General features: G+C 35.3%; 1 protein-coding gene across 2 annotated transcripts in view; it reads left to right on the top strand.

The window, feature by feature from the left end:
• LOC106880026 (WD repeat-containing protein 48) overlaps positions 1-21696 on the top strand; it is a 142239-nt gene that overhangs the window by 92605 nt on the left and 27938 nt on the right. Inside the window, exons 11-14 of one of the 2 annotated variants that reach the window (XM_052971221.2) lie at positions 5597-5694; positions 10446-10553; positions 11963-12062; positions 19471-19518. In XM_052971221.2, coding sequence (XP_052827181.1) covers positions 5597-5694; positions 10446-10553; positions 11963-12062; positions 19471-19518 — 354 coding nt within the window. The remainder of the gene's footprint in view (positions 1-5596; positions 5695-10445; positions 10554-11962; positions 12063-19470; positions 19519-21696) is intronic. The other variant, XM_052971222.2, reaches the window with a different exon arrangement.

Genomic DNA, 21696 nt, shown 5'->3' with positions numbered 1-21696 from the left:
TGATATTTTGATCAGCAATTGTACTTACTGAACAACATTTTGGTCATTTGCGACATAGCTCAATGTAAAAAATACTCTCCTTTTGAACCTTGAATGTATCAAAGCATCGCAAGAGGGCCCTACTACATGCATTCTTCCAGAACTTCCATGATTTGCATGTCAAAACATATTTAGAATTATATATTTATAGATATACATGCTCAAAAGCAACATGGCAGCATCCAGTGGTTCACATTGCTTTGTTCACAAAAAGTGGTCTTTGTTCAATGTAGACAGAATATCAGATGTCTCAGATAAATCTGGTGGTAGTAATGACAGTCAGGATCAGTGGTCTTCAACCAGGGTCCATGTAAAATTTTGTTTGGTAAAATTTAAGTGCAATAAATCGGTTATACTTCTACAATACCCAAAATATTAAAAAAAATTTTTTATATCTTTCTGCTATTGATTGTTGCTGGGCCTTCATTTTGGGATTATCTTGTGACCGAAATCAATAAATATTTCACCTGTTGTATTGGGGAAAATGAGACCACTTCAATAAATGTTCCAAAATATATCTGTGACAGTCACTGATACTAGAAAAACTATGAACATTTGTCAGTTTGCCTTTGAATGTGGGATTCATATTTAAACACACTACAGAGCAGTACTGGAAAATAAATTTCCTGAAAATTATTTACTCATGCCACAAGGATTTTAAAAATAATCTTCCTGCAAAGAGGTTAAATATTTTTCAGTTCCAAGGCTTGTTTCTCCATGGTTCTAAGTTAAGATTTTGCGCTATAATTTTCTTTGCCTTATCAATCCCAAATAAATGAAAAGCAAATTCTAATATGTTGTTGGGATTTCTTCAGTCAACTATGTTCCTCTTATAAAATTTAGTATCCTTTTGGTAATCATTGTCATAAATAGAAGAGAATATGTGTAAGTTCTAAGTCCTTATTGTGTAAATTAATGAAATTACCTATTATGAACTCTTATCATCCTTATCTTGTGTCTGCTTTTTAGGCTGGCATAGATTGAAAAGGCGGTCATGTTTGTTTTAGTTCTTATTGGGAGTTACTGCCATTGTAGATTGATTGGACAACCATGTCTCATATGCGTGTGATTTTTTGACTTAGTTTCTATGGCTTTATGCTTTTCCTCTCACCAGCCACTTTACAAAATGTACTGGGTGCATTTCATCATGGTATCAACACTAGATGGGTTGTGATGTCCTTTGGTATTCTAAAGGAGTTTTCTTAACCTGATATTGCCTGAACTCATTTGCCAAACACTTTACTATATATAAACAATATTATATGTATAATTTTCTTTCATTATTCTCTTATTCTTTTACTGGTTTCAGTCGTTAGATTGTGGTTATGTTGGGGCACTACTTTCTGCAATATAGTAATTACACTGATCCTTGTACTTATTTTATTGTCCTAGAAATAATGAAAAGCGAAGTGGACCATGGCAGAATTTGAGCTTGTAATGTAAAATTATGGAATCAAATGGATGATGCCCTAATACAGTGCTCTGCATCCTTTTTTCACTTGCAGTATACTTATATTCTTAGCAAAATTCAGTGGCACAGCTGAACTAAAAATACAACTAAAAGTATAGGGGGAAAAATTATATTCATGTTAACCTACGGCACACCTAGCATCGTCTTGTGGCACACTGGTTGCAGAGCACTGCTCTAATAATACTGCCACCCATCAGCTTACAATATAATATTGAAGTATTAACTTTTTTGTTTACATAACTTAATGTTGTGAACTGGTTTATATGTAAAGGAAAAAATATTTTGAAAACCCACTTGTAGTGGGTATTTATTGGAAGTTTGAGAATACCATTTTTGTGTCAGTTTTTGGTTTGATACATAATGTACCAGCATCATATGATAATTTAAGGTTTACCTTGGTTTATATTAGCAGGATCAGAGTGACTCTCCTGTTCACTTCTGCTAAAATAGGAAAAAAAAAAGATGTTTGTGGTGATAAACTAATTAAATAAAATATCATTTCTCTCTCTCTCTCTTGTAATATGTAAAAGTAGTTTAACTCTTTAGCATTCAAACTGGCCATATCTGGCCCAAATATTCTACTTGTTTTATGTTTAAACTGGCCAGATCTGGCTTCTGCTATCTACCTGATAATGTCATAGTAAAAATAAACAATCACATCAAAATCTCAAAGCTACAAGATAACACATGATTAATTGAAAATATGAATAAATAAGCTTTACATTTGACAGATTAATCTGATTGCTAAAGGGTTATCCCTGTAGTATTCAGATTACTCTTTCAAATATAATGCTTATTTAATCACACTGTTTTAATTAATCATGTATTATCTCGTAGGGTTGAGATTTTGATGATGTGATTGTTTATTTTTAGAATGGCATTGTACAGTAAGTGTGAGAGGCTGGATCTGGATTGTTTGAATATAAAACAGGTATAATATCTAATCCTGATATGGCTGGGTTAACCCTTTCGATACCAACCCGGCTGAAACCGACTCTGGCTCTGAGTACAAATGTTTTGTTTTCATAAGTTTTGAATTAAAATCTTCCACCAAACCTTAGTCACAATTTATGTTCCTAACACTAACTGAATGATAACTAAATTATTTTACTAAATTCTTTGTTATAATTTAAGTAATTGAAAGAAACATAGAGCATCTCAAAATAAATACAGTAACGAAACGGTTAAACACTAAACGGTTGAAGGAGATACAATTATGTGAATGGGTTTACCTTTACCCTTTCCCTCCACCCATTTTTCCTCATAGCATTGCCCTTCCCTCTCTATTTCCCACCCCACTTTAGCACTTTCATGAACTTACCCACTCATTCACCTTATCCAATCCTTTGTACTACTTATATACACCACCCTGTAATTGAGGGTACACATTGACACATTCTCTTCACCATCGTCTCTCTCTCCCTCCCTCTCTCCAGTTGAGGTAACCATGTATCTCCTCTTCAGTAAGACACCTGTTTCTTCCCCTCTGTTCATACTCTAACCTCTCATCACCTGGCATAAAACCACCTCCCTTGATATTACGAGGGTCTCTGTCTTACTGGTTAATTGGTAACCTTGTTTTTGTTGGTGCCACATAGCCCCACCCCACTCCCATTCCACCTGTAAAATGGTTAACATTAGGAATGGCATCTAACTGTAGAAACCATGCCAAAGCAGGCACAAGAGCTTGGTGCAATCTTCTGGCTTTCCAGCTCCTGTCAAACCACCTGATCAATGCCAGCAAGGAAAGTGGATGTTAAATGGTGGTGGTGGTGGTGGTGGTTGTGGCAGCGGCGCTGGCGCTGTGAGGTTCTGTTTGCCCAAATGACAATTCAAAAGCGATTCTTCTTTCCTGTAATTTATGAATGGCTTTCTTATGATTATGAGAATAGTAATTATTTCTGATTTAGATACAAAGTAAATCATTTTAAGAGAAGAGGGTTGGTTGATAGACCCCCAGTAACCTGACTGATACTTTATTGACTCTAAAAGAATGAAATGCAAAGTTGATCCAGGCAGGATTTGTACTCAGGACATAATGAATTGGAACAAGTATGTCAAAGCATTTTCTTCTGATACTGTAGCCATTCTGTATTTATCAGGTTTTCATTTTATTAGCCATAAAGAAAATAATGTAACGCCCTTCCATTTATGTGTTTGTTTTGCAAGATTCTTGATCTGAAATCATGTATTGAAACAAATATTATTATAGCTGGGGATGCTCATATTTTGCCAATTAAACACATGCACTATATATTTGGTCTTCACTTCAGCTTTATTATTATTATTATTATTATTATTATTATTTTAGTCTCTTTGTCAAAGTTCTTTTGTTACACAGTCTGTGACCTTTTCAACAACTCTCTCTTCCACTTGTCTCTTCTTGTTCTACTTATTTCATTTGATATTCCTTATACTTGAAATTGTTTCATAGTTTTATGTAGGGTTTTTTTTTAGGTCTAATTGATGGGTGGGTTAATGTAAATGAAGGAAAGGTTTGGTGAGGTTAATGCAATAGTGAATTCCTTACAGTTTACTTGGAGACTTATAGAAATATGAAAGAAAGGGAAATTCTTATTTTGATGAAGAAAAGATCCTTTATGTTTAGTGTCTTGTCTTAGAGAAAGAGATGCTCTTGTGTATGGTTAGTATCAGAAAAATGAATGCATGATATTTTAAGGAGCAGGAGCTCTCAGTATAATTATGATGTGAAGCAGTACAAACTTTAAAATGCAACTTGCCATTTGAGGGAGTATTTGGTTCATAAAGGTGCTATTCAATTTACAACTTAATCCTTGGTGATGGAGTAAAAAGTTAAGGATATTGTGGAAAAGTTCTTTCTTACCATCAACATCATTTAGCATCTGTTTTCCATGCTAGCATGGGTTGGACAGTTTGACAGGATCCAACAAGCCACAGCATCGAGCTCCAACATCAGCTTTGGCATAGTTTCTACAGCTAGCTACTCTTTCTAATGCCAACCACTTACAGTGTGTACTGGGTGCTTTTTTTTTCATGTCAGAGGCACTAGTGAGGTTGTGTACTGGCAAAACAAGAAAAGAATTTTAAAAAAGTCTCTTGACTGGAGTGTTGGGGAGAATATTTGAGAGAAAGTGGCAGTTTTATACCAGGTGTTGAGAGGCTCAAGTATGAGAGAAGGGTATGGACAAGTGTCTTGCTATTGAGAAATGTGGATACCCTGCATTATAGAAGTGTGGGTGGGAGTACCTGAGAAATAAATAATATTTATGCATCATTAAAATGTAACTCATTGTAAGCACTAAGTTACTTTATGTTTATGGAAATGATCAACAGAAGTTGGAGTTATTTGGATGCCAAACAAAGAGATGATGGTGTTTATCTTGTTGCCATTGTTATGTCTATAGCCAAGATACTAACACTCAATCTTAATCCATCTGGCTGTAAATAGTTACCAAAAGGTGTTGTAAAGATGTGCTAAGCCATTGAATATTATGTTTGCTTGCAGTAATGTTTTGAACCTCTTCTCAGAGTATATAGCTTTTAGAGAGATGAACTCTACTTAGTTCACTTACCTTAAATACATCATCATCATACATCCATTTTCCATGCTGGCATGGGTTGGGCAGTTTGATAGGAGCTGTCAAGCTGGAGCTGCACCAGGCCTCAGTTGTCTCTTTACAGCATGGTTTCTACAGCTGGATGCCCTTCCCAATGCCGACCACTTTATGGAGTGTATTGAGTTCTTTTTACATGACACCAGCACCAGTGCTTTATACGTGGCTCTAGCACAGGAGCTTTATATGTTGCACCAGTGCTGGTGCTTTTTACGTGACACCAGTACCCACAAGCTTGCAAGACAAGGACCTCCCAGCTGAGAGAGTGAGTGAAACTGAGAAATTAGAGTATGATAGGGAGACAGAAGTAGCCAGGGACAATAATATCAGCATTACAGTGAGTTATGGGGTGGGGGAGGAATGACTATATTCATTGACTTTAAGTATAAGATGGAAATATTTCTCTGACTTCACTTTTAATTTTGTCTTTGTTACAACTTCAAGTATGTGAATTGTATATTTAATCTGCTCATTATTTGTCTACCATCAGGTGGAGCCAGCATACGTCAGTATTATGTTTTAAATGATAAACGACACATTATTACCAAAGATACAGATGATAGTGTTATTTTATGGGATGTTTTAACGGTAAGTCTTTATACTTCTCAGTTATTAATCTCAAGAAATATTTTGAATGATTATCAGTCCAAAATAATGCTTTATCCAGTGCTGAACAGCCATGGTAATAAATGTATGTCCTATCTTAAATCAGGGGTCAGCAAACTTTTTCTACTGCAGGCCAGATAACTGAGAGAATGACAAGTGCGGGCCACATAACCATTTTGTTCAATATAATCCTGTGAATATGCAAAAACTAAAGACAATCAACGTATTTATTCACTGAAATGTTATCTAAGAAGGTGACATTAGCAATGAGATAGTTATATCATACCCAGTGAGCACATATCCAAATCTCACAAACTAAGCAACAAAAAAGGTTAGTGAGATTTGTGAAACTGGTGTTAAGTTTTTAAGACATCATCAATATTTGCTTTAAAATTGCTGCATCATACCAAGAGAATTGCTTTCAGTTGTTCATCAGTCAACTTCATTCGATGTGCTCTGACCTTCACATACTTCATTTTTAAAAATGTTTGCTCACAGACATAAGTTGTTCCAAACACTGATGCTATACCAGAGGCAAATGAACTTGCATTGCAGGTACCCACACAAAAGGTACAGTGCGGTGACGGGCCAGTTGAACTGACCTTGCAGGTCGTAGTTTGGTGAGCCCTGTCTTAAATCATTACAATTGATTGACTAAATACATCTTTGTTATACAGGAGTGGCTGTGTGGTACTTCCCAACCTCTAAGTTCAGGGTGTCTGCATGACACCTTGGGCAAGTGTCTTCTACTATAGCTTTGGGCCAACCAATTCTTTGTGAGTGGATTTGGTAGATGGAAACTGAAAGAAGCCTATTGTACATGTGTGTATGTCTTTGTGTCTGTGTTTGTCTCCCACCACCACTTGACAGCTGGAGTTATGTCTCCATAATTGAGCAGTTTGGCAAAAGACACTGATAGAATAAGTACCAGGTTTAAAAAAAGAAGAAACAACCACTGGAGTTGATTCAATTACGCTTTTACTTGTTTCAGTGATTTCACTGAAGCCATGCTGGAGCATTGCTTTTAGTCAAATAAATCAACCCCTATTTGTAAGCCTAGTACTTATTCTATCGGTCTGTTTTGCCGACCCCTAAGCTACAGGGATGTACACACACCAACATCAGCAATAAAGGGAGAATCACCACAGACACAAATACACACACACACACATATATATATGTGTGTGTGTTAAACGATGATGATGATGATATATATATGCAACGGGCTTCTTTCAATTTCTGTCTACCAAATCCACTCATAAGGCTTTGGTCTGCCCGAGGCTATAGAAGACACCTGCCTAAGGTGCCATGCAGTGGGGCTGAACCCGGAACCGTATGGTTGGGAAGCAAGCTTCTTACCACACAGCCACTCCTGTGCCTATTTGACTAAAATTTCTTCATGGTAGTGCCCCAGCATGGCCACAGTCTAATGACTGAAACAAGTAAAAGAGAAAATCCATGAAATATTCTTTCTCAGATGGTGTGTTTAATGATCTACTGATGGTATTCTAACAAATGACAGTGGGACCATCTACTTGGTCAATTGATCTGCAAGAAACAGCAGCTAGTTTGCCCTCAATTCACATCTATACATATCATCATCATCATTGTTTTTATGTTTGCATTCTCCATGCTGTCATTGGTTGGATGAGACTTATTGATGTAATAATGTTCTGTGGCTTGATGCTCTTGTTCTTGTTGCCAACTCTTACTTGTGTTTCAAATAAGATATTTCTATTGCACTGGTCTTCCCATGTCATAGCCAACAAAACTATCAAACTACAAGGTGCATTGTCTATAAGAGACATAAATATTACATTGTCTGTCATAATAGTGTCAGTGAGAAGACATGGAAACATACACTCAAGTATTTGCAAACACACACAAATACCACTGATATAAAAACCATTTTGAGCGTGGCCGTTGCCAGTACTGCCTGACTGGCGTTCATGCGGGTGACACATAAAAGCACCCACTACACTCTCTGAGTGGTTGGCGTTAGGAAGGGCATCCAGCTGTAGAAACTCTACCAAATCAGATTGGAGGCTGGTGTTGCCATCCGGTTTCACCAGTCCTCAGTCAAATCGTCCAACCCATGCTAGCATGGAAAGCGGACGTTAAACGATGATGATGATGAAAAAAAAGAAGGATGTATCTGATATTGTGATTTCAGGTACTTTATGTTTGAAAATGTGACAGGATGGTCATGGTCGGAATGCACTTGATAATCAATCTGAGCTAGTATATAAACACCAACAATAAATACCTGATCATTTAATCCAAAGACATTGTTCATTGTAGCTAACTATCACACTTGTATATTCAATCTAATATGCTACAACCAAGACTTTCAGGGAAGTAAAGCATGCTTTTGTTTTGTATCATCATCATCATCATTTAATGTCCATTTTCCATGCTGGCATGTGTTGGACAGTTTGACAGGAGCTGCATCAGGCTCCATTGTCTATTTTGGCATGGTTTCTACAGCTGGATGCCCTTCCTAATGCCAACCACATTACAGTGTACTGGGTGCTTTCTACATGGTACCAGCACCAGTGCTTTTTTTACATGGTACCAGCACAGACAGGCTCACCAAGCAAATTGAGTGTGGGTGGCTTTGTGCCATTTGAGAAATTAAAGGTATAGAATGACAAGGGTAGGTGCCTTCCTGTTGAGTAGATACATGGATATTTGTTATTTCCGTTATTTCATATTTTTATTTGAAGGCACAGACATTGTTGTGTGGTTATGAAGCTTGCTTCCTGACCATATGATCTTGGGTTCAGTCCCACTGCTTGGCAGTCTTCTATAGCTCCATAGCACTCAAGTGAGTGGGTTTGGTAGACAGAAACTGAAAGAAGGCGGCGAGCTGGCAGAAACCTTAGCGTGCCGGGCAAAATGCTTAGCGGTATTTCGTCTGCCACTGCGTTCTGAGTTCAAATTCCGCCGAGGTCGACTTTGCCTTTCATCCTTTCGGGGTCGATAAATTAAGTACCAGTTACGCACTGGGGTCGATATAATCGACTTAATCCGTTTGTCTGTTCTTGTTTGTCCCCTCTGTGTGTAGCCCCTTGTGGGCAGTAAAGAAATAGGTATTTCGTCTGCTGTTACGTTCTGAGCTCACGTTCCGCCGAGGTCGACTTTGCCTTTCATCCTTTCGGGGTCGATGAATTAATAAGTACCAGTTACACACTGGGGTCAATGTAATTGACTTGATCCCTTTGTCTGTCCTTGTTTGTCCCCTCTATGTTTAGCCCCTTGTGAGCAATAAAGAAATAAGAAACTGAAAGATGCCTGGTGTTGGTATGTTTGCGGCCCCCGTAACTTAGCAGTGCATCAAAAGAGACCAATGAAACAGGTACCAGTACTGGCTACAATCTGATAACCGAAACAAAAGATCAGACAACTAACTCATATTGTCCTGATAGATCATCATCATCATTGTAAAGTTCACTTTTCTTCCCATGCTTGCACGGGTTGGATGCAATTCGTGCATACAGATTTTCTATGGCCAGTTACCCTTCCTGCTACCAACTCTCACCTGTTTCTAACTAAGTTAATATTTCCCAAAGCCTGACGTGTTTCCACACATGCATGCATGCATGCATTTAATCACACACACACACACACACACACATGCTCTCTCTATCTCTCTCTCTCTCTCTCTCTCTCTCTCTTTCTCTCTCTCTCCAGCGGTGCTAATGTACCATCTTGAAGAATTGTAGCCGAATGACTCGACTTCAAAGCCTGGTTCTTATTTTATTGGTGCCTTTTGCTGAACCGTTAAGTTACAGAGATGTAAACACACTAACACTAGTTGTTAAGTAAAGTAGTAGAAGTGGGACAAACAGACTCACATATATTTATAAATATACGACACACATATTTATATATATATGTATAAATGACACATGAAATGTTTCGAGCGGGATCGTTGCCAGTGCCCATAGACTGGCTCATGTGCGGGAGACACATGAAATCTTTCGAGCGGGATCGATGCCAGTGCCCCTGGACTGGCTCATGTGCGGGCGACACATGAAATCTTTCGAACGAGATCGTTGCCGGTGCCCCTGGGCCGGCTTGCGTGTGACACATGAGGTTTTTCGTGCGAGTGACACATAAAAGACACCATTTCGAGTGTGGCCATTTTCGTGCGGGTGACACATAAAAGCACCCACTACACTCTCTGAGTGGTTGGCGTTAGGAAGGGCATCCAGCTGTAGAAACTCTGCCAAATTAGATTGGAGCCTGGTGTTGCCATCCGGTTTCACCAGTCTTCAGTCAAATCGTCCAACCCATGCTAGCATGGAAGGTGGACGTTAAACGATGATGATGATGATACGACAGGCTTCTTTCAGTTTCTGTCTACCAAATCCACTCACCAGGCTATAGTCAGCTCGAGACTATAATAGAGGACACTTGCCCTGGGTGATATGGTGTGAGACTGAACCTGGAACCATGTATTTGGGAAGCAAGATTCTTACCACACAGCTATGCCTGCACATGTTTTTTATCATCCACTTTACCATGCTTGTATGGATCAGATAGAATTCATTGAGGAAGATTTTCTATGGCAAGACACCCTACCTGTTGCCAACCTTCACCTGTATCTAAGCAAAGTAATACTGTCTCATGGTCAGATATGTAGGCAAACTTTAAGGATGTAAATTATGTTGTATTGACAATCTATATAAATGTATAATCAGGTTATAAAATATGTCTCTTCATTTTAGGCTCGGAAAGTAGAAGAATTAGGAAAAGCTGATTTAGAAGAAGAATATAAAAAAAGGTTCAAAATGGTTTATGTACCAAACTGGTTTTCAGTAGATCTTAAAACAGGGGTGAGTTTCTCTTCTTTTTTTCTTTTCATTTTTATTTTTGTTAGAGCTGTATAATATTGTCTGCGATTGCATGCTAACAGTTTTCAATGTTTTTATTTAATGATATTGGACCTTAATCTGTGAAATCATTTAATAAAGTTTTCTTCTATAAGTTAAAAAGAAACTTTTCTTTTCACTTTACAATTTTTTTTGTTATAAATCTAATAAACCCAGCCAAAATATAGTTATGAAGATCATACGAAAATAACTTAAATATTGCTACAAAAAGGCTTGTCAGTGAATATTTTTCAATAAATAACATTTTATCATGATACATGTCTGATAAGGTTGTTGTGTTTTATCTCCTAGTTAATTCAGTTAAATCTATTTGTTCTTCTGTCTCATCTTGGTGGCTGCTTTTCCTTATTTGACTTGAAGCAGTAATTTTCATTTCTCTGTGCAAAATAAGACTGGTTTGTACATGAACAACTATTAAACAGATAGTGACAATCATATTTTAAACTAGATATTTTAATGTATTTAATGTCAGCTAATAACTTAAGTTATAGTACAAACAAAAATGTTTTTCTTCATAGTTAGATATTGCTTAAAAGTTTATGGGTTTCAATATTCTCTTAAAATTATTTCTACATCTACATTTTTTTTTTTTTTGCCATTACTCATAAAATCATAGCTTAACATCCCTTGGTACTTAAATTCTAGACTAGTTTACTGATTGTGTTTAACTGTGTTTTGTGAAACCTTGGTGAAGATTATTTCTTATAGCTGTTTATAACTTACTCTCACTGGCTGTTTCTTAAGTCAGTATGTAATAAGAATTATTTAAATTTCTTGTATGGTATAAACAAGAGGATTGATCTCAGATTGTTTCATTGAACAGTGACTGTCATATTTTGGTACTCTTGTTTCTTTCTGTTTTAATTTTTAGATACAGTAAAAATATACATTATTTATTCATTTCTAGATAAGAGGCCAGTGATCAGATTACAGGTGTGGTTGAATGCTAGATTATAGTAATAACAGAAATTTATAGAAAATTAAAATGGTGATTAAATAGCATTCTGTGTGTGTGGGTTTATTAATAAGCAAATTACAAACATAAAAACTAAACAGTATCTAAATTTTATTAAAATGAAAATTTATTGAAGTAAATAGAAAAAAAAAAGATGTTTTTAGTGTGATCTTCAGACTTATCACTTTATTTTGATAACGTATTTTTATTTTTCTGTTTCCTTCTGCACACATCAATGTCTAACTTTTTGTAAACTGTTGATGAGAATATGTTTTTTTTTTTAATTCCAATCTAACCTGGTTGGTTGGTGAGAATTACTTGCATGTTTGTGAACTTCTTATCCTAATATCTGGGTTTGTCTGGTGTTTATTGTATTCGCCTCTTGATTCTGTGCCAGTTGCTGATAATTCACCTGGAAGAGTCAGATTGCTTTGCTGCCTGGATGTCTTCAAAGGAGCTTGGAATTGCAACTCCTCCTGATGGACCTGATACAAAATGTAAGTGATAAACAATTCAAGAATAATAGGTGGCAAACAGTTTTATTCTTCGGTTATCTGTTGCCTTAGAGTACCTCAGCAGTCAACATTGACTTCAGTGCAGTTTTAGTTTAATTCTGCATGCAAATAAATTTCTAATTTTATCTAATAGCTTTATAATCTTTTCTTTTGTTTAAACAAATTTTTGAAAATTTTGAATTTATTTTATTTAATCGCTTTGTTTATTTATCACAAATATCTTACGATTCATATAAACTTAGAATTGAAACTCCTCAGTGGTTCTTGTTCAGAAAAACAGCTGAAATTGCATAATTAAAATATTTACTTTCTTACACCTTCTGAAGCCTTACTGTAGTGAGAAAAAAGTGTAATATTTAGAAGTTACTCTTAGGTGTTAAAAGAATATAAATGGTAGTTTTAGTGTAATTGTACTTTATATGCACAAGCAGTATGCTAATGTATTATATCCTGCACAAAATATCACATTATATCTTGTTTGCTTTTAACTCAGTGTGTTGAACAAAAACGGGGGATTATATTTTTCTGTTGCTTTCTTGACATTTCTCTCTATTCTTTACAGCTATCATGGAGATCAATCCACTTTATAAAGTTGTTTTCCTACCTCTGCCATACTTTTTCTGAAAATCTCTTATGTGCTGCCTTGAAAATTTATTTGGTTGTCAGCCATCATCATCTCTTACTGGAAGTTTCAATCTGTTCATAATAACTTACTTTTATCTCTAATAAGAATTACTGTGTGACATTTCTGACACAGTTAAAGATTTACTTTCTTGATAAGAATGGTAGTAGTGAAAGCCATTCTCCAGCCTGCCAAATCAAGAGATTACAAATCATGAACTTACCCACTATCTTGGGTCAGTTCAACTGAAATATTTTCCACATTATCACAGACTTCTTCGCTTCAGAAATATTACTATTACTTCAACCTCTGCTTGCAATATTTGGTCACTAGATTATTTCTTTTGTTGTGGTGGTAGTAGGATGATGACCCAATCATCTTTGATGAATTCTCTTTTGCTTCATTCAAGTCTCTTTTGTAAAGTTCTTGTTAATTATATTCTCCAGCTCTATCAGTTTCCCTTCATTTATTCTTTGATGATCATAAACTGCCTATTGTTTAGCAGTAATCTATGATTACTTCCTTAGATAGTGTTTGCCAAGGATCCCATTGGTTGTCGAAGGTGGAGGTTATACCAAGGATCAACAACATGTTGGCTTGTCCTCAATTGTTACTCGGAAGATTTCTAACTCTTGAAAGTTTCCTCTGCCCTACATGGTCAGATTTGACTTCCATGAACTCAGCAGTATTCTTACAGTGTTGATGTCTCAGTATCTGCCCCAAACTGGTAACTGAGAGACCCTTAATGCTGGTAGAAATATCTAACTTTACATTCAAATCCTATCAGACTTGCTCAGTGTGGATGTTATTCTGTATAGAAGATTCACTGGAGATAACTATATAGTTGAAGCTATTTTCTCATTCTTAATGAACTGAACACTTCAGTTTACATTTAATACAAGAACTTTTCTATTAACAGCTGCAGTAATGATAGGGTTAAACCATATTCAATTATTTCAAAATTTTGTGTATGTATGTGTGTATAAGAGAAGCCACTACAATCTATATTTTATTCTGTATATTATATATCATCATCATCATCATCATCATCATCATTTAACGTCCGCTTTCCATATATATATATATATCATTTGGGTGTGGATGGCATTAGATCTTGAAGTACACCTGAAGCTATAAATAATAGCTTGTAAACTTTGGTTTACAAGGTGTTTTGAACCATTCTTTACACATTATTTATAGCTTTATGCATGTTTAAAACCCACTGTTCCAAGAAAGAATTATTTCATATTTTCTTGAATGTTTATAAATTCTTATGATGTCAATAATATATATATATATATATATATATATATATATATATATATATATATACACATATACACATATATATATATATATGTGTGTGTTGTATGTATATATTATAAAAAGAAATATTTCACTGTAGCAAATATGAATGTCTCTACATGCCGCAGGCTTCAGAAATCTATTAATTGGGTTTTAATTCATATGTACTAAATAATGTCATCTTAGTTAATAAGTCATCCCATTACAAATAGCTTTTCTCAAATAATCTGATATAGTACCTTTGATTAACTGAAGCAGAAATAATATGGTGTCCTACCTCAAAATATTCAACGAATAACACAGTCACAGTGGAAATATACCAGTGACCTAGTCACAGATGTACAGTGGAAATGTTAACACTTCATGAATTTGAGTGAATACAGTGGTTTTTGTATATTATTAAATGGTTAGAATGGCTTCAGTTTTATTATTATATTATATTATTAAATGGTTAGAATGGCTTCAGTTTTAACATATGGTCTCAGACAACGTCACTAGACATGTTTGACTCCTAAAACTCTCTTGAGATCCAGTGAAAGATTCTCTGGTCCTCTTGCATGGTTGCTTAACTTGAAGAAAGAACAGCCTAATCTTTTCTCATATTAAAGCTTACTGTTTTGAAAGTAAGTTGAGGCCCATTAGATAATGATATTCACAGGTAATGTGTGATAATGTATTCATTGATATGTCATGACTGAGAGGAGAACAGGATAGTCATGCTTTGACAACTTTGATCTGAATTCTCCTCAGTTAGTGCTGACATGAGAGTGAACAACAATACTAACCTCTCTGTCTTGTTAAAGATAATTACATTGTACCCTTACTTAAGTAAGTCTCTTGTAACTAAGATTCAAACTAATTAGCTACCAAACTGTTATTTCTAGTTGCTTTCCACGTGTTAACTTTCTTCCACTCCCGTTTGTGAATGTTTATCCCTAACCATAATTACCTCCCTTGTATCTCATACAAATTCCACTGGATGGTAGAATTATCACTGTAAATTACCTGGTTTTGTTATACCTTACTTCTTCATTTTAGATAACCAAAAATATAGTAATATGATATATATTTTTTCTTTTAGTGGGAATAAATATTCATTATTTATAATTTGCTCCAGCATATATACAAATTAAGAAAAATAAGCTATCATATAGTCTTAGATCTGAAATGAAATAATCTTCACATTTTTGTGAAATGTCAATATCGGTTTTGGATGTTTATGTAAAAATAGGTTGAATAATATGATGTGTCATCAAAAGGATCGGGAACAATATATTAAGATATTGGCACTGCAAACAAAATACCATGCAGTATTTTGTTATAGTATAGGCGCGGGTATGGCTGTGTGGTAAGAAGCTTGCTTTCCAACTACATGGTTTTGGGTTCAGTCCAACTGCATGGCACTTTGGGTAAGTGTTTTCTACTATTGGCCCAGGCCAACCAAGGCCTTGTGAGTGAATTTGGTAATCAGATACCGAAAGATGCCTGTGGTAAGTATGCTGAGTTCAAATCCCACCAAGTTCAACGTTGACTGTCATTCTCTTGGAGTCATTAAATTTTGATTAGCAGTTAATTAATGGAGTTGAATTAATCAACTAATATCACTCTGTAAATTTCTGGCCTTGTGCATATGTGATAAACAGTTATAGTTGTTAATAAGGATGATCAAAAACAATAGAAAGATAGACATAATACCTTATGGTGTTTAGCTATGTCACTTTATGTTCTGAGTTCAAATCCTATTGCGATTTTTTTTTTTTTTTCGCCATTCTTCCTTTTGTGTTTGATAAACTAACACCAGTCAAGTCCTGTGATCCATCCAGTCAGCTGTGCCAGTGTTGTACTTGTGTTAGTTATTAAGGAAAGTGGATGACAATTAGTGGTGCAAAAGGATAAAATATCCTGATAGTATTTAAAGAACATCTCTTTGTAGCCTGAGTTCAAATAACTCCAGGGTTGATGAAATAGCTACCATTTAACTTCTAGGTTTGGTAATTGACTACCCTCTGCCCAGAATTTTGTATTAGAAATTTTCGTTATTATTATTAATTGTAGTAAGGCAGTGAGCTGGTAGAATCATTAGTGTGCCGGGTCACATGCTTAGTGGCATTTCATCTGTCTTTACATTCTGAGTTCTAATTTTGCTGAGGTCGACTTTGCCTTTCATCTTCATGGGGGTTGATAAAATAAGTTCGAGTTTAGTACTGGGGGGGGGGGGAGTCAATCTAATTGACTACACCCCTTTCCCCAAACTTGCTGGCCTTGTGCCAAAATTCAAAATCATTATTAGTAGTAGTAACATCCCTAGTTCATATCTTGTTAGAGGTCAACTTTACCTTTCGTTCTTCTAAAATTGAATAAACAAGTACCATTCAGATATTGCGGTTGACATAAAGACTCTATTCATTGATTAAGAAAATTTTCTCTGAAATGTAATTAATTTTTGTGAATGTGATCATTTCCTTTTGCTGTTTAATTTGTTTGATGTTATTGTAATTATTGCTGGAGTTTATTCAGATGTCTCTTCTGGAGTTTGTAAGAAATTGTATCACTGTACATGTCCAACTTTTGATAATTTTTCTTTATTTGAAAATATATATGTATGTATGTCTGTGTGTAATATGTATATATCATGTGTAGATGCAATAATTTGTTTTTAGATACATATTGTGTCTGAACAAAATTTTTATAAACTTTAGCATTTTAATGTATTTGTTAATTTTTCACTCATTTCCAAGTAACTAAACCGAATCTCAGTTTATTTATTACAGGTCTATTTTACCTATAGAATTCAACTTTTATTCTTATTTTATTCTAGAAACCAGAAATTGCTCAAAAAATTTTCTTTGTCCCATTTCTTGCCTTAAATTTACTTGTATGTGTCAACACTTTTTGAACATGGCTAAAGTAACCCAAAAAATTATACCTGGATGGTTATTGATATAGACTGAAGAAATAATTTTACATGCTTTGTAGTTTTTGTTCAGTTTTCACTTGTTTTTTCCCCTATGACCAAGTACATTAATAATCGTCAGCATCAATGTATGCAAATTTCTGCCCTCACTTCTCTCTCACCACACACACATGCATATAAACATGCATTATACATTTATTTACACATACAAATACATATGTATTTACACGTACAGCACAAGCAAGGGTATATGGTTAAGAAGTTTACGTTCCATCCACATGGTTTTGGGTTCATTTCTACTGTGTTCAAAATCTTTGGTGCTACGAGAAAAGCACCCACTACACTCTGTAAAGTGGTTGGTATTAGGAAAGCCATTCAGCCATAGAAACATGCCAAAACAAATATTTGGAGGCTGGTACAGCTCTCCCTCTTACCAGCTCCCATCAATCCACCCAACCCATGCTAACATGGAAAATAGACATTAAATGTTGATGATGATGATGATACATATATATTTACACATACAACATGGGCAAGGCTGTGTAGTTAAGAAGTTTGATTTCCAACCACATGAGTTCAAGTTCAATCTCACCGTGTTAAAAATTTTAAAAGGTTGCAGTGTAAAATAGACCATTACATATAATTCATTTACCTGTATCTTGTAATACTGTGATAAACTAGGAAAAAGAGTTTCTTGTTAGATAATTAAATCAGCTTATTGAAAATTCTTCATCATTAATTTAACGTTCATTTTTCATGATGGCATGGATCCAATTGTCTGTTTTGGCAAGGTTTCTATGGTTGGATGCCTTTCCTAACAACAACCACTTTACAGTGTGTACTTGGTGCTTTTTGTGTGGTACCAAATAAGTTGCAAGATTGAAAGAGAGAAAGCTCTTTTGGTATTGAAAAGGTTGAGAACTACTGTTAGATTTCTTAACTGAACTACTGTTGTATGGAGATTTATCACTGCCAACAATGATGTGAAATCAGTTATTTTTGGACGTCATCTAAAATTGACTGCAGTTGAGTTGACTCATTCAATTAGATAATTCTCTGCTAGCTGTTGTTTATGTTTTGCATGCTGCAACTTGCTTAAAAGCTTTTAGATGTTTGTAGAATTTAGCAACTGAAGTTATTCCCATTTATCACACAGAATGCAGAGTTCTTTACTTTAGTTTATAGGCTGGACTAGTTTTATACAAGCTAAAGATGTTTTTTGAATGTTTGTGATTGTGTCTGTAGCAGAAAGGGATATTTTTTATTGTGTCTATATGTGTATGTGTCTTCTTAATTCCACTCCTCTCTCATCCAAGAAGATTTTTGTCTTGCAAGCTACTTGGTGACCCTGCTGGTGCCATGTGAAAAGCACCTGTGTTGGTGTCATATTAAAAGCACCCTTGCTGGCACTGCATAAAAGGCACTCATACTGGTGCCACATAAAAAGCATCCAGTACATTCTGTAAGTGGTTGGCATTAGGTGGGACATCCAGCTGTAGAAACCATACCAAAACAGACAAATGGAGCCTGGTCCAGCCCTCCAGCTTGCCATCTTCTGTCAAATTGTCCAACCCATGCCAGCATGGAAAACAGATCTTAAATGTTGATGATTATATATATACATTATATATATATATATATATATATATATATAAGGTTGAAAAGGAATACACGAGTTGATATGTATGGGAAAAAAGTCAAGGTAGAAAACATATATATATATATATATATATATATATGTCTGTTTTTGTGTCCCCCCCACCGTCACTTGACAACCAATGTTGGTGTGTTTAGACCCCTGTAACATAGTGGTTCAGCAAAAGAGACCGATAAAATAAGAACTAGGCTTACAAAGAATAAGTCCTGCAGGCAGTTTGTTCGAATAATGGTGGTGCTCCAGCATGGTCACAGTCAAATGACTGAGACAAGTAAAAGAATATATATACATCTGTATGTGTGATGCATGTGTCTTTGTTTTTGTTTTGTAGTTGGCATTAAAAAGTTAACATTGGGAGTAATTTGTTTGTTTGTTTTCAAATATAGTGCAGAACATTGATATGCACCATCACTTCTCATGCTAGCAAAAACTGTAAGAGAGAGAGATAGAGAGACAGAGAGGTGATTTTGTATGAAATGATTAGTCTTAGTTGAATCTTGCACATGTTAACTATTTCACAACTCATTCATAAATCTCTCTTGTATTTTACCATACATCATATCTCAGATTTGCTGCTATCATTCCAGTTTTCTTAAAAAAATTTCTTGTTGTTTTCTCTAGTGTTTAAATTTCTGGTTGAATATATGAAAAGAATCAAAAGCATTTTGATCAACTTGGTAAACTCTCATTTTACTACATGTTCAGCATTTCACTTTTTTTTTTACTTTGAATATTGCTTCACATATTGATAACTTTGGTATGAAATTATCTCCGATTTAATGTAAACCAAATTGCATTAAAGGGGACAGGCAGGGCTGGAAATAAAGATACAAAACACTGCACATTGCTACCATCTCACCCCGCTGACTCCATATTTGTGAAATGCTTGCAGGTGGGACGACAGATGACTCTACTGATGCCTTAGTAGGATTCCGGAAGCGTGAGTTGTCTGAATGTGTTCTGAAGCCTTTTGAATGTGTTCTTGAGTCCTATCTTGTTGCTCTTCCATGTCTTTACAACTTACCTTCCCCCTTTCCTTTCCCTACTCATTTCCTTATGCCAATCATTTTAATGCCATCTTTTTTTAAAGAGTTTGTTTTGTTTTTTATTTTCACTGCTTCAACATATCCTGTGACATTTGTTGCTTAAACATTTTACTAAACACTTCACTTCATTTTTTCTTTTTTTTTTTCTTGTTTTTACAATTTCAGGGGAAATATCAAAATATACTTTCTACTGTTTGATCCACTTAATCTATCTCTTATTTGTTTTGGTTCTTTCTGTGCATGGTCTGGTGTGTTCTTAAGATTAGCTCAAGGACTATTGCTGGTTCTAGGCTCCTGTTTTGAGTTACTCTTTGCATTCTGCTTCTTTCCTATTTCTCTTCTATAAATCAAAAAACTACATAAGAAAGTTTCCGTTCTTATACCAATGGAATGATCTTTGAAGGCGTCCAATCTTTTTTTTTTTTTTTTTTTTTTTCCATTTGTAGTACTATATTACCCTGTATTTCAGATAGTCTTCTCTCTGTCATCAGGTGTCATATATCTAAGTTTACATGATTTGGCACTAGCCATTATTTTGTTTAGAGTATCGACATGCATAGCCATTATTCTATCAATATCCATAACCGATTCATAATATTTGGTTACTATACGCTCTGTCTTCTGCTTCTATAATCATTAACCCTTTAGCATTTAAACCATCTGTATCCAGACCAAATATTCTACCTGTTTTCACACTGACCTCTTAGAATCTATCCTACTATGTCATTCTAAAACTAAACACTCATATCATTGAAGTTTCAAAGAGACAATACATGATTAATTCAAAACAATGTGAATAAATATGTTCCACGTTTGACAGAGTAATCTGGATGCTAAAGGGTTAGGCTTATAAAAGCTCCCTATAAAAGGCTCCTTTTATGAAATTTTCATTTTTGGTGTTCTGGAATGAATGGCTTAAAGCCAAATCTCATTAATTATGATTTCTGAATTGCATTTGTTTAGAAAGTGATTTGATCTGCTGTGGCTAAATTAATTGCTTAGGGTATTGTATTTATTAAGCAGACTATGATAACCAAATATTTGCTTAGTGTAGCTGTGCCAGTCTTATATCTTACGTAAGTATTTCCTTGAGGCAGGCTGGGTACTATTGGATTCTGGTGACAGTAACCAGACACCTATGAAAATGTTCACACTGCATTTCCAGTTGTGACTTAGAATCAAATATTTTTGCTGAATGTATTGGATAACTTTTACATTCTTTGATGGAAATGTTATTCTGATTTCTGATATCTTTTTTTTTTTTTTTCCTTTGTTAACTAACCTTGTTTCAGTCATTAGACTGCAGCCATGCTAGGGTTAGGGTTACCTTGAGGAATTTTAGTTAAATGTACTGACTCCAATACTTTTTTTGTAAAGCTTGGTACTTGTTCTATTGATCACTCTTGCCAAACCGCTAGGTTACAGGGACATAAATAAACCAACACCAGTTGTGAAGTGGGGGACAAACATGCACATATGTATATATACATACATACATGATGAGCTTCTTTAAATTTCTGTCTACCAAATCTACTCACAAGGTTTTGTCAGCCTGTGACTATAGTAGAAGACACCTGCCCAAGGTACCACCAGTGAGATTGAACCTGGAACCATGTGGTTGGGAAGCAAACTTCTTACTACATAGCCATGCTTGCACCTATGTTCAGAATAATTTCTTGGAAGTTTTTTTGAAAGTGTCTTAAAATTTTGACTGTTAGAAATTATATTGTATTGGTTTCCATGCCAAATTTCTTTTGGGGTCGTTAGATCATGTTGTGAAATTTTTTAGTTCATTTTATATCTAATCATCATCTTCATCATTGAACATCCGCTTTCCATGCTGGCATGAGTTAAGCAATTTGACTGGAACTAGTAAGCTGGAAAACTGCACCAGGTTCCAGTCTGATTTGGCATGGCTTCTACGGCTGGGTACCCTTCTTAACACCAACCGCTCCGAGTGTGTAATGGGCACTTTTCATGTGTCATTTACATGACATTGGTTAGAGCCACAGCTACAATTTCACAGGTGCCATTTACACGACACTGGTCTTGAGCAGTTATCATTGCCTCCG

This window comes from Octopus bimaculoides, chromosome 10 (genome assembly GCF_046866305.1).
Source record: "Octopus bimaculoides isolate indiv1 chromosome 10, ASM4686630v1, whole genome shotgun sequence".
Classification (NCBI taxonomy): domain Eukaryota; kingdom Metazoa; phylum Mollusca; class Cephalopoda; order Octopoda; family Octopodidae; genus Octopus; species Octopus bimaculoides.
This window is presented reverse-complemented; position numbering and strand designations above follow the sequence as displayed.